Below are 12,666 nucleotides of genomic sequence, written 5' to 3' on the forward strand. Positions count from 1 at the left end.
TGCACCATTATAAAGGGTGTACTGACCAATGGGTGCCTGAGGAATTTTGCGCCAAAAATAGGCTCCGCCCACTTCCGGTGTCTCATAAGTGTGGGCAGTGTTTCTAATATGTTCCTATTCAGATGTCTGATGGGTATGGGCAAACTTTTGTACTTGTAAAGAATATTTGTACTTGTAAACCATATTCAAAGAAGTTGCTTCTAGTGTATAAATAGATAGATATAATGTATTTATAAAGAATAATGTGTTTAAAAATAAATGATGTTTCAAATATATTATCGAATGTATAGTATCACTTCCGGTAATGGCGGTCTGTGATGTCATATCCTGTTTATGAGATCTCTGAGTTGTAATCCAGTATTTATTAGCTGTATCAATGTGCTACTTAAGGCAGATTTTTGAGATAACTGCAGAGAATAAGGTGTGTACAGTCCAAAAATATATATATTTTGAATCACTTCTGACTAGCTATGTCATTGTTTACCTATCATAAGGTATCTTAGTCACTTCCGGTTGCGGCAAAGCGTAATGCTCTTTTCGGTAAAGAACGTAATGTTCTTTCTGGTAAAAGCCATTGTCTGGGGCTTATGGTGAACCTTATGTTTATCAGTGAGAGAGAATTGATCATTTTAGGGATATGTTAGATTAATAGCATATCCAAAATCGTCTTAAGGGGAATTACTTCTGGTTTGCGGCAGTGTAATGGCACTTCCGGTTGAGGCAGCGCAACAATAGTTACTTCCGGTTGGGGCAATGCAATAGAGATCCCTATCTGTCTCAACCAAGGGAACTCCAAATTACAGACTAAGAATTTTTGGTACAATCCAAAGGTCACTTAACAAAGAGATATAGAAGAAACCATGAATTGACAAAGAGATATAAAAGAAACCATGACTTGACAAAGAGATATAAAAAATCATGAATAAAGGCATAAATACATAAGTCCAACATTATTGTATTATTATGTTCATAGAAAGGATGGCATCATTTCCAGTTCTGGAAATAGACATATTCCAAATTATTGGAAATGAGATAATTTCTAAGTTGGTGAGAAATTCTTCCTCGAATCGTATGTATGCAGATCTCAGTATTACCTATGTTATTAATACAATATAAAAATATATACGAAGATTACTGAATCTAAACAGTGGAGCCAACCATTATATAACAATAAACTTACAAGGGGGGAGTTTCCGATTCTGTATAATATGTGATGTAGATATCGGTTAATATAACCTAGGCTGTGACGTCACTTTCAGTGATATGTCAAATCTGACATTGCTGGTTACAATAATAATAGGTAAAAATAGCTAAAATGGGCTAAATTGAATATTGATGACATATAAATTGGTGTCATACCTGAATTTAAAGTATATGGCTGAGAGCAAATTATGCCAGTGCCTATATGTATAGCTCGTGACATCACGCCATAAATCGCCAACTCTATTGGTGGTTAGTAAATCAAGGTGATGGATTATATATTAGGGGAGGCGTAGAACAATAGTGATTCGGTGGAATTTCCAAAGAGATGTTATTGTGGTAATGCAAAGGACCAATCTAAAGGGCTATTATAAAGGTGCTTACATGAATGTCTATGTGTGTCTGAGATTGTATGGTGATGGAACCATATACAGTTTAAAGTTTAGAAAGGGGATTAGTTTCTTCTTAAGGGAGAAAGACTGGGTATATGTACATCTTGATGATGGTATCAAAGAGGTTGTACTACCTTTTTGTTTTTGTTCTTAGAGAGAGGATGACCATATTACCAAAAGACTAGACGGCTTGACGTGACTCAAAAAGAGGAGACTTAGTAGATATGAGAACATACCACATGACATATTTAGCCTTTGAACTTTGGCTTTAAAACTATGGTATTAGTTTGCATGTAAACCATTAGTATAAACATGAACTTGGTATCCATAATAAGTAACTATAACGAGTCAGAATGTGTCACAGATCTATAATAGACCTAGTGTACAAATGTTTGGATATACAGATATTAAGACATTATGTCATTTTAAAAAGGTGGGAGAAGTCATCTTTATTATTAAGTCCCTTAGGGTGGAGACAGTCCAGAGTGAAAATCCATTTAGATTCTGTGATTAATAGTTTCTTCTCAAAGTTACCTCCTCTCCATCCTTTAATGACCTTCTGGATACCCATAAAGGTTAAATCTTTGATGTTCCCATTATGTTTCAATGTAAAATGTTTATAGAGAGATGTTTCCATATTGCATTTTTCAATTAGCAACAGATGTTCGCGTATTCTGTCCCTAAGGGGTCTCGTCGTTTGGCCCACATTTTGTAGGCCGCACGGACATTGTAACATATATACAATCCCTTTGTCTTGACAACACCTTTGTCTTGACAACCACTATTTGATCCCACAGGATCTGGGTGACTATAGTTTGACTTATTCACTTATTTTTTGCATCTACAACCTTTTCATTATTTTTGGATTTTCATTAATCTTGGATTTACATTTTTTCACTAATTTTTTACACCGTGTGTAGGATTGATTGACATTCAAATCGGAATTGATTGACATTTTGTATTTTTATTTTTATTTTTATATTTTTATATTTTTACACTTATATATTTGTACACCATTTGTCCACATCGTTGTATATCACTGAATTTCACTGCACATCACACCTAGGAGGTCAACTATATTCATTGTACTTACCATTGTTTTTATTCTGGACAATTGTTTTATCAAATCTGCATTTGTTTTATTGTAATTTTATTGTAATTTTCCATGGATCCATGTATTGTATGAAATGTATGTATTTAGTTTTTATATGTATAGGCAATAAATTAGGTTTTATTGTACATACTGCTACACTCATTTATATCCCTTTGCCTCCGGTTGGTAGGCGCTTGGGGGTCCCCGTACATTTAGCTGATTTCTATTGGTGGTTACTAGGTATCACCCCCCTCAAGCCATTCTTTTGAGGATGCGTTCGCAACTAGCAACGGATGCGTTACAAATGCGATTATAGTATAGATGTGGTTATTTACTAATATGAAGACTGCTTGATTAGCCAGATATGTCATGCAGTGGAGTGTTTGCTCTTTATCTGTTACCTTTAGTTATTTATGTACAGGTAAACTCAAAAAAGTATGCTCTAAAGGGTCATCTATGCACTGAGATATACTATTAATCTGCCTTTAGAGCAATCTACAGTCTGTTATTTTTATACGTCAGATATTGACGGTTACCTGCATTGATGGTTACTGTTAAAATTGAGTCCCTCACAGGAAAATCTATATATAGCAGATTTTGATTTATGTTATTGTACAGTAAGTAATTATAGTTTACTACCACAGTTAAGTTCAGTAACGCACATAACTGGTCTGAATTCAGCACAACAATGATCATATTTAAGTGTGATATAGTACAATATTCATCTCCTCTTATTATTGTACTATCTATATACTGTTAGTTAACCTAAGCTGTTGAATAAGTACATTTAAATAAATTCTGGTTTACCTTCTATATGCCTAAGCATAGTATCCTATTCATACATTACAAGTTATGTATGAACTTTAACCTACGGACTGTCATGTAAGTCCAAAGTTTCAAAGTTTTGCTCTGTCAGCGGCTGAGATGGGTAGATGGAAATTATGCTTAGAATGTTACCTTTTTACATAGATGTAAAACTATATTAGACACAGCCTTTCGGTTAGAGAGATTTAATAAGTAAAGGCAAACATATACATCTCAGAAACATTTACATGTTACTGCCGATTTATCCTCTAGAATTGCCCATAGATATTATCCTTAAATAGACTCACATATGTTTCCATGTGCAGTCTCACACTCCTAAAGTTACTCTCTGTTATGGGAGCCTCATTCTGATGCCGTCAGGGACGGCATCAGAACCTCACACAGCATAAGTATATACATATATATTTACATTGTGGTCCCACTCCCTCCAACTTTATAGCCCCAAAACTACATTGTGCAATTTCTTTAAGAAAAAACTATAATGCCCTCTATTTTGAGGGCATTTGGGGCACTTTTAGAAAATTAACCAGAGCTCGGAGCTCTTTTTAATTTTCTGAGTGCTTATTGTAATGGATGGTTTATTATCGCACTCCCTCAAATGGGCAAATTTGCCCGTTTGCGGGAGTGCGATAATTTAGCGCTCCACTTGTAATCTAGCATATAATTTTTGGTTTTAGAGAAGCAATTTCTTTCTCGTTAGGATAAACCTGTATTATGCTAAATGCTGGTTTCTAGAGGTTACTATATATTGAAAAATTATGTATATTTCTAGAAATATTTACAATTGTTTACTCTAGGTGACATTGCTGACTAGGCCTTTGGGCCTCTCTGTTGTATGTATTTTGATTATTGTGCTCTCTAGGAGTATTTTGTATTATGTATCCCATTTTACCTCAATAATAAAAATATTAAAAAGAAATTAATAAAAAAAATTTACTTCTTTTTTGTCCATTGTCCATATTTAAACAACTAATAAATACATCTACATGTTTAAAAAAAAAGAATAAAATGATTTTCGATAATGTCCAAAAAAGTCATAAACCATTACAAAGTATTCTTGCTCCTAAAGTTTTTCTAATTGCATTTTTTACATCTCTGTTTCTTAGACTGTATATGAATGGGTTCAACATAGGTATTATTGCAGTGTAAAAAATAGACCCTGAAAGATCTTGCTCTTTATATTTGGAATTGGGTCTAACATATGTAAACATTGTGCTTCCATAGAATAACAATACAGATATCAGATGTGAGCTACAAGTGGAAAAAGTTCTGTGTCTGAGACCAGCAGAACTTATTTTAAAAATAGCACACACAATGCAGAGGTATGATAGAAGAATTGCCATAATGCAAAACATGGTGATAGAGCCAGTGAAAGCAAACAACAGGATCTCATTGGTAGTTGTTTCTTGGCAAGAGAGCTTCAAGAGTGGATGGATATCACAAAAGAAGTGGTGAATTTTAGACTTGCAGAAAGAAATGCTGAAGGTGGCAACAGTGTGGATAAGTGAATGAAGAACGCCAGTGATATGTGATATTGTTACTAGAGTAAAACAAAGTTTATTGGTCATGATGACTAGATAACTCAGGGGGCTGCATATTGCAACATATCTGTCATATGCCATAAAAACAAGGATAAAACATTCTGAGGTTCCAAAAGTCACTCCAAAAAACAACTGTGTTGCACACTCTATAAATGAGATGTGTGTCTTTGTTATAAAAGTGGCTAACATCTTAGGACAAATACATGTAGAGAAAAAGGTATCAAGGAGGGAAAGATTAAAAAGAAATATGTACATGGCTACATAAAGTTGTGGAGAGATCCATATAATGACGGCCATACCAATGTTACAGAGGACTGTAAGAAAGTATACAAGAGAAAAAAACACAAAGAGAGGCAGCTTTAGTTTTTTATTTTCCGTAAATCCCAAGAGGACAAAGTCAGACACCAATGTCCAGTTGTTCCTATCAATTTTATTGATCATTATTTCCATAGTACAGACTCAGAGATGAATTCAGTGTCAAAGCCCAGAACTATGAAGATTAGTTCAAGTCCTAGAAAAAATTAATAATAATAAAGGAATATGGCAACAAAATCATAAAATTGTGCACAGTAAAACAAATTAAATCCAACCAGTTCATGCTTCATGGATTATTTGGACAATAACCATTAACCCCTTAATGACCAGGATATACCCTGTACGTAGCTGATTGTTAGGGGATTTTCTGCTTATAATAGCATGGGTTTCAACGTGAGTGGCAAGACCACACTATTAGACCCTCCCTCCCTCCTGCAGACTTGCTAAAAAAGTACAGTCTTGCCACATAAAGACCAGTGATGTACACAGTATGTTGCGGGTCATTAAGGGGTTAATCCATAAAAATTCCAATGAAGAAACATTGTATGGCAACTAGGATGTTATAAATATAAATAAATAATTAAAAATAAATATGTATGTGTTAAAAAATTGGTGTTAACATTGTTTTAAAGTCATATGGTATATGGCAAGTAGTTTAACTGGTAAAGGCTCAAAGGTGTGTATATATATATATATATATATATATATATATATATATATAGTTATATATGGCATTGGCTGACCGGATCACATGGTGTGAGCATCTGACTCCAGTGTATTTGGCAGAATACAAAGCGGTCTCTGTAATATGGATTCCAAGCAGTGATCTCAATTTTGATATATGTGAACCAGCGGAGGACAAAAAGGAGCCGAAAATGTCTTCAGGAAGGTGTAGTATATACCCAAAGTCCCTGGCACTCACAGATGGAAATACTTTGCCATTGTGTCGTATTGGCTTTGCTTACTAAATGACAGTGCTTGCTGATGACGCTAACTTACACAGGCTTTTGGGATAATCACCTCCATACAAAGCACACTCTATGGGGCCTATTTATCAAGCTGTCAACTATGTTGCATTCACAGGCACCAATACGCTCGCCTAACATCGCCTAACATTGCGGCCGCGTATCTCAATATGCTCTCCTAATTTATTAAAAAAGCCGTCAAAAAGACGCGCACCAAGTACAGGGCGATGAGCATCGGACTGTTTTTAACTAGTAGTCATCGATCTCGCGTCAATTAGGCTTTTTCCCAACTTTATTTATACCTTGTCACTAAACGCTGCCACTATACTAAAACGTTTAACCCCTATCCCGCCAATCCCTGTTATCGCCGCAACCTAAATAAAGTTATTAACCACTATCCCGCCGCTCCCCGACACTGTCGCTACTAAATAAATGTATTAACCCCTAAACCTCTGGCCTCCCACATCACTACCACTAATTTAACCTATTAACCCCTAAGCCATCAGCCCCTCACATCGCAAAAAACAAAATTAAGCTATTAACCTCTAAACCTAACAACCCCCTAACTTTAAATTAAAATTACAACATCCCTATCCTAATATAAATAAAAACTTACCTGTAGAATTAAAATAAACTATTTTAAAATATTAATGAACCTACCCTAACTATTGTACTACAATAAAATTAAACTACCAATTAAATAAACTAAATTACATATTAAAGAAACCTAACCCTAACCCTAATAAAATTATTTAAAAATAAGTACTACATTTCCACAAAACCCCCCCACTAAGTTACCAAAAAAAACAAACACTAAATTACGAAAAAACAAATTATCAAAAATAAAAAATTGCCCCTAATCTAATAGCCCTATCAAAATAAAAAAGCCCCCAAAATAAAAAACCCTAGCCTACAATAAACTACCAATGGCCCTTAAAAGGGCCTTTTATGGGGCATTGCACCAAAGATAACAGCTCTTTTACATGGCAAAAAAATACAACCCCCCCCAACAGTTAATAATAATAGAATGAGAGCTAAATCTTATTGGCTGATTGGAAAAGCCAATAGGATTTGAGCTGAATCCTATTGGCTGATTGGAACAGCCAATAGGATTTTAGCAGTTCTAATTCCTATTGGCTGATTGAAATCTTTCAGCCAATAGGAATGCAAGGGACGCCATCTTGGATTGCATCACTTGCATTAAAGTTCCAGTGTACGGCGGAGACCGTATGAATAGGATGCTCCGCGCCGGAGGTCTTCAGGTTGGATCCGCTTCGTGCCGGATGAAGATAGACGATGCCTTCTGGATGAAGACTTCTTGCCACCTGGATGAGGACTTCTCCAGCTGGATGAAGATGGAAGAAGCCACCTGGATGAAGACTTCTTGCTGCATGGATGATGACTTCGCCAGCTGGATGGATCCTTCAAGCAGGACTTCAACAACTGTAAGTGGATCGTCAGGGGTTAGTGTTAGTTTTTTTTTAAAGGTTTTTTGGGTGAGTTTTATTTTTAGATTAGGGTCTGGGCATGTAAAAGACCTAAATGCCCTTTTAAGGGCAATGCCCATAGAAATGCCCATTTCAGGGAAATGGGGAGCTTAGGTTATTTTAGATAGTTTTTTTATTTGGGGGGTTGTATTTTTTTAAGGAGGATAGGTGAGAATTGGCGCTTATATCAACCCTAATGCCAAGTATAGAAGGGTCTCTCTCTAAGAACCCTGAGGAGGATAGTAGAATAATTTAAGCGGAAATACTGGCGCTGAAAGCAGGGTAGTACACAAATACAATATACGGGTAACCTAAAAGGGTCTACCTTAGCAGAAATATAATCGTTGTATTTTTTTGCCATGTAAAAGAGCTGTTATCTTTGGGGCAATGCCCCACAAAAGGCCCTTGTAGGCTAGGGTTTTTTTTATTTTGGGGAGGCTTTTTTATTTTGATAGGGCTATTAGATTAGGTGTAATTATTTTTTATTTTTGATAATTTGTTTTTTTTTCCCATAATTTAGTGTTTATTTTTTTGGTAACTTTCCGCTAGATTTAGAGTTCTGCGGCCAAAGGGGTGCGTTAGCTACGCATGCTTTTTTTCTCCCGCACCTTTTAAATACCGCTGGTATTTAGAGTTCACAGAAGGGCTGCGCTAGGCTCCAAAAAGGGAGCGTATAGCATATTTACCCCCACTGCAACTCTCAATACCAGCGGTGCTTACGGACGCGGCCAGCTTCAAAAACGTGCTCATGCACAATTCCTGTAATATGTAATACCTGCAAAAAAGCAGCGTTCAGCTCCTAACGCAGCCCCATTGTTTCCTATGGGGATACACTTCCAAAGTCTGCACTTAACACCCTAACATGAACCCCGAGTCTAAACACCCCTAACCTTACACTTATTAACCCCTAATCTGCCGCCCCCGCTATCGCTGACCCCTGCATATTTTTTTAACCCCTAATCTGCCGCTCCGTACACCGCCGCAACCTACATTATAGCTATGTACCCCTAATCTGCTGCCCCTAACACCGCCGACCCCTATATTATATTTATTAACCCCTAATCTGCCGCCCCGAACGTCGCCGCCACCTACCTACAATTATTAACCCCTAATCTGCCTACCGGACCTCGCCGCTACTATAATAAATTTATTAACCCCTAAAGCTAAGTCTAACCCTAACACTAACACCCCCCTAAGTTAAATATAATTATTATCTAACGAAATAAATTAACTCTTATTAAATAAATTAATCCTATTTAAAGCTAAATACTTACCTGTAAAATAAACCCTAATATAGCTACAATATAAATTATAATTATATTCTATCTATTTTAGGATTAATATTTATTTTATAGGCAACTTTGTATTTATTTTAACCAGGTACAATAGCTATTAAATAGTTAATAACTATTTAATAGCTACCTAGTTAAAATAATTACAAAATTACCTGTAAAATAAATCCTAACCTAAGTTACAATTAAACCTAACACTACACTATTATTAAATTAATTAAATAAACTACCTACAATTATCTACAATTAAACCTAACATTACACTATCAATAAATAAATTAAATACAAATAAATAAACTAACTAAAGTACGAAAAATAAAAAAAGAACTAAGTTACAAAAAAAAAAGAACTAAGTTACAAAAAATAAAAAAATATTTACAAACATTATAAAAATATTACAAAAATTTTAAGCTAATTACACCTACTCTAAGCCCCCTAATAAAATTACAAAGCCCCCAAAATAAAAAAATACCCTACCCTATTCTAAAATAAAAATAGAAAAGCTATTTTACCTTACCAGCCCTTAAAAGGGCTTTTTGCGGTGCATGCCCCAAAGAATTCAGCTCTTTTGCCTGGAAAAAAACATACACATTACAACCCACCACCCACATACCCCTAATCTAACCCAAACCCCCCTTAAATAAACCTAACACTAAGCCCCTGAAGATCTTCCTACCTTGTCTTCACCATGCCGGGTATCACCGATCGGTCCAGAGGAGGCTCCAAAGTCTTCATCCAAGCCCAAGCGGGGGCTGAAGAGATCCATCATCGGGCTGAAGAGGTCCATCATCGTGCTGAAGTCTTGATCCAAGCGGTGGCTGAAGAGGTCCATCATCGGGCTGAAGTCTTCTATCAAGCGGCATCTTCAATCTTCTTTCTTCCGGATCCATCTTCATCCCGCCGACGCGGTACATCCATCCTGCCCGACGACTTCCCGACGAATGACGGTTCCTTTAAATGATGACGTCATCCAAGATGGCGTCCCTCGAACACCGATTCGCTGATAGGATTCTATCAGCCAATCGGAATTAAGGTAGGAAAAATCTGATTGACTGATGGAATCAGCCAATGAGATTGAAGTTCAATACGATTGGCTGATGCAATCAGTCAATCAGATTGAGCTCGCATTCTATTGGCTGATTGGAACAGCCAATAGAATGCAAGCTCAATCTGATTGGCTGATTCCATCAGCCAATCAGAATTTTCCTACCTTAATTCCGATTGGCGGATAGAATCCTATCAGCCAATCGGAATTCGAGGGACGCCATCTTGGATGACGTCATTTAAAGGAACCGTCATTCGTCAGGAAGTCGTCGGGCAGGATGGATGTTCCGCGTCGGCGGGATGAAGATGGATCTGGAAGAAAGAAGATTGAAGATGCCGCTTGATAGAAGACTGGACCTCTTCAGCCCGATGATGGATCTCTTCAGCCCCCGCTTGGGCTTGGATGAAGAATTCGGAGCCTCCTCTGGACCGATCGGTGATACCCGGCGTGGTGAAGACAAGGTAGGAAGATCTTCAGGGGCTTAGTGTTAGGTTTATTTAAGGGGGGTTTGGGTTAGATTAGGGGTATGTGGGTGGTGGGTTGTAATGTTGGGGGGGTATTGTATGTTTTTTTTTCCAGGCAAAAGAGCTGAATTCTTTGGGGCATGCCCCGCAAAAGGCCCTTTTAAGGGCTGGTAAGGAAAAAGAGCTTTTCTATTTTTATTTTAGAATAGGGTAGGGCATTTTTTTATTTTGGGGGGCTTTGTTATTTTATTAGGGGGTTTAGAGTAGGTGTAATTAGCTTAAAATTGTTGTAATATTTTTATAATGTTTGTAAATATTTTTTTATTTTTTGTAACTTAGTTCTTTTTTAATTTTATTTATTGATAGTGTAGTGTTAGGTTTAATTGTAGATAATTGTAGGTAGTTTATTTAATTAATTTATTGATAGTGTAGTGTTAGGTTTAATTGTAACTTAGGTTAGGATTTATTTTACAGGTAATTTTGTAATTATTTTAACTAGGTAGCTATTAAATAGTTCTTAACTATTTAATAGCTATTGTACCTGGTTAAAATAAATTGAAAGTTGCCTGTAAAATAAATATAAATCCTAAAATAGCTACAATATAATTATAATTTATATTGAAGCTATATTAGGGTTTATTTTACAGGTAAGTATTTAGCTTTAAATATGATTAATTTATTTAATAAGAGTTAATTTATTTAGTTAGATAATAATTATATTTAACTTAGGGGGGTGTTAGTGTTAGGGTTAGACTTAGCTTTAGGGGTTAATAAATTTATTATAGTAGCGGTGAGATCTGGTCGGCAGATTAGGGGTTAATACTTGAAGTTAGGTGTCGGTGATGTTAGGGAGGGCAGATTAGGGGTTAATACTATTTATTATAGGGTTAGTGAGGCGGGAGTGAGGCGGATTAGGGGTTAATAACTTTATTATAGTAGCGGTGAGGTCCGGTTGGCAGATTAGGGGTTAATAATTGTAGGTAGGTGGCAGCGACGCTGGGGGCGGCAGATTAGGGGTTAATAAATATTATGTAGGTGTCGGCGGTGTGAGGGGCAGCAGATTAGGGGTACATAGGGATAACGTAGGTTGCGGCGGTGTGCGGTCGGCAGATTAGGGGTTAAATTTTTTTATTAGAGTGGTGGCGATGTGGGGGTCCTCGGTTTAGGGGTACATAGGTAGTTTATGGGTGTTAGTGTACTTTAGAGCACAGTAGTTAAGAGCTTTATAAACCGGCGTTAGCCCAGAAAGCTCTTAACTACTGACTTTTCTCTGCGGCTGGAGTCTTGTCGTTAGATTTCTAACTCTCACTTCAGCCAAGACTCTAAATACCGGCGTTAGAAAGATCCCATTGAAAAGATAAGATACGCAAATGGCGTAGGGGGATCTGCGGTATGGAAAAGTTGCGGCTGGAAAGTGAGCGTTAGACCCTTTCCTGACTGACTCTAAATACCAGCGGTAGCCCAAAACCAGCGTTAGGAGCCCCTAACGCTGGTTTTGACGGCTAACGCCAAACTCTAAATCTAGGCGTTAGGTTTTTTTTGTGTGGTAATTTAGTACTTTTAATAATGTTTAATAGTATATTAAATAATTTGAGTAGGGTTAGGTTTCTTTAATATGTAATTAGTTTATTTAATTTTTAGTTTAATTTAATTGTAGTATAATAGGGTAGGTTAATTAATAGTTTAAAATAGTTTATTTTAACTCTACAGGTAAGTTTAAATTTATATTAAGATAGGGATGTTGTAATTTTAATTTAAAGTTAGCGGGTTGTTAGGTTTAAGGGTTAATAGCTTAATTTATTTTTTTGCGATGTGGTTGGCTGACGTTTTAGGGGTTAATAGGTTTAGTTAGAGGTAGTGATGTGGGAGGCCAGAGGTTTAGGGGTTAATACGTTTATTTAGTGGGTGGTGGCGGTGGCGGGGAGAGGTGTAATAGGGGTTAATACATTATATTTAGGTTGCGGTGATGTTGGGGGCGGCAGATTAGGGGTGTTTGTTTAGACTCGGGGTTTATGTTAGGTTGTTAGGTGTAAACGTAACTTGTTTT

The 12,666-nt window shown here is 36.5% G+C and overlaps 1 protein-coding gene across 1 annotated transcript; it reads right to left on the reverse strand.

Annotated features, from left to right (window-relative positions):
* Positions 1 to 4,544: 4,544 nt before the first annotated feature.
* On the reverse strand, positions 4,545 to 5,492 carry LOC128647040 (olfactory receptor 1019-like). The gene has a single exon (XM_053699852.1). It carries the CDS (start codon positions 5,490 to 5,492, stop codon positions 4,545 to 4,547), a length of 948 nt encoding a protein of 315 aa, XP_053555827.1.
* Between the last annotated feature and the right edge of the window lie 7,174 nt (positions 5,493 to 12,666).

Source organism: Bombina bombina, chromosome 2, assembly GCF_027579735.1.
Source record: "Bombina bombina isolate aBomBom1 chromosome 2, aBomBom1.pri, whole genome shotgun sequence".
Lineage (NCBI taxonomy): Eukaryota > Metazoa > Chordata > Amphibia > Anura > Bombinatoridae > Bombina > Bombina bombina.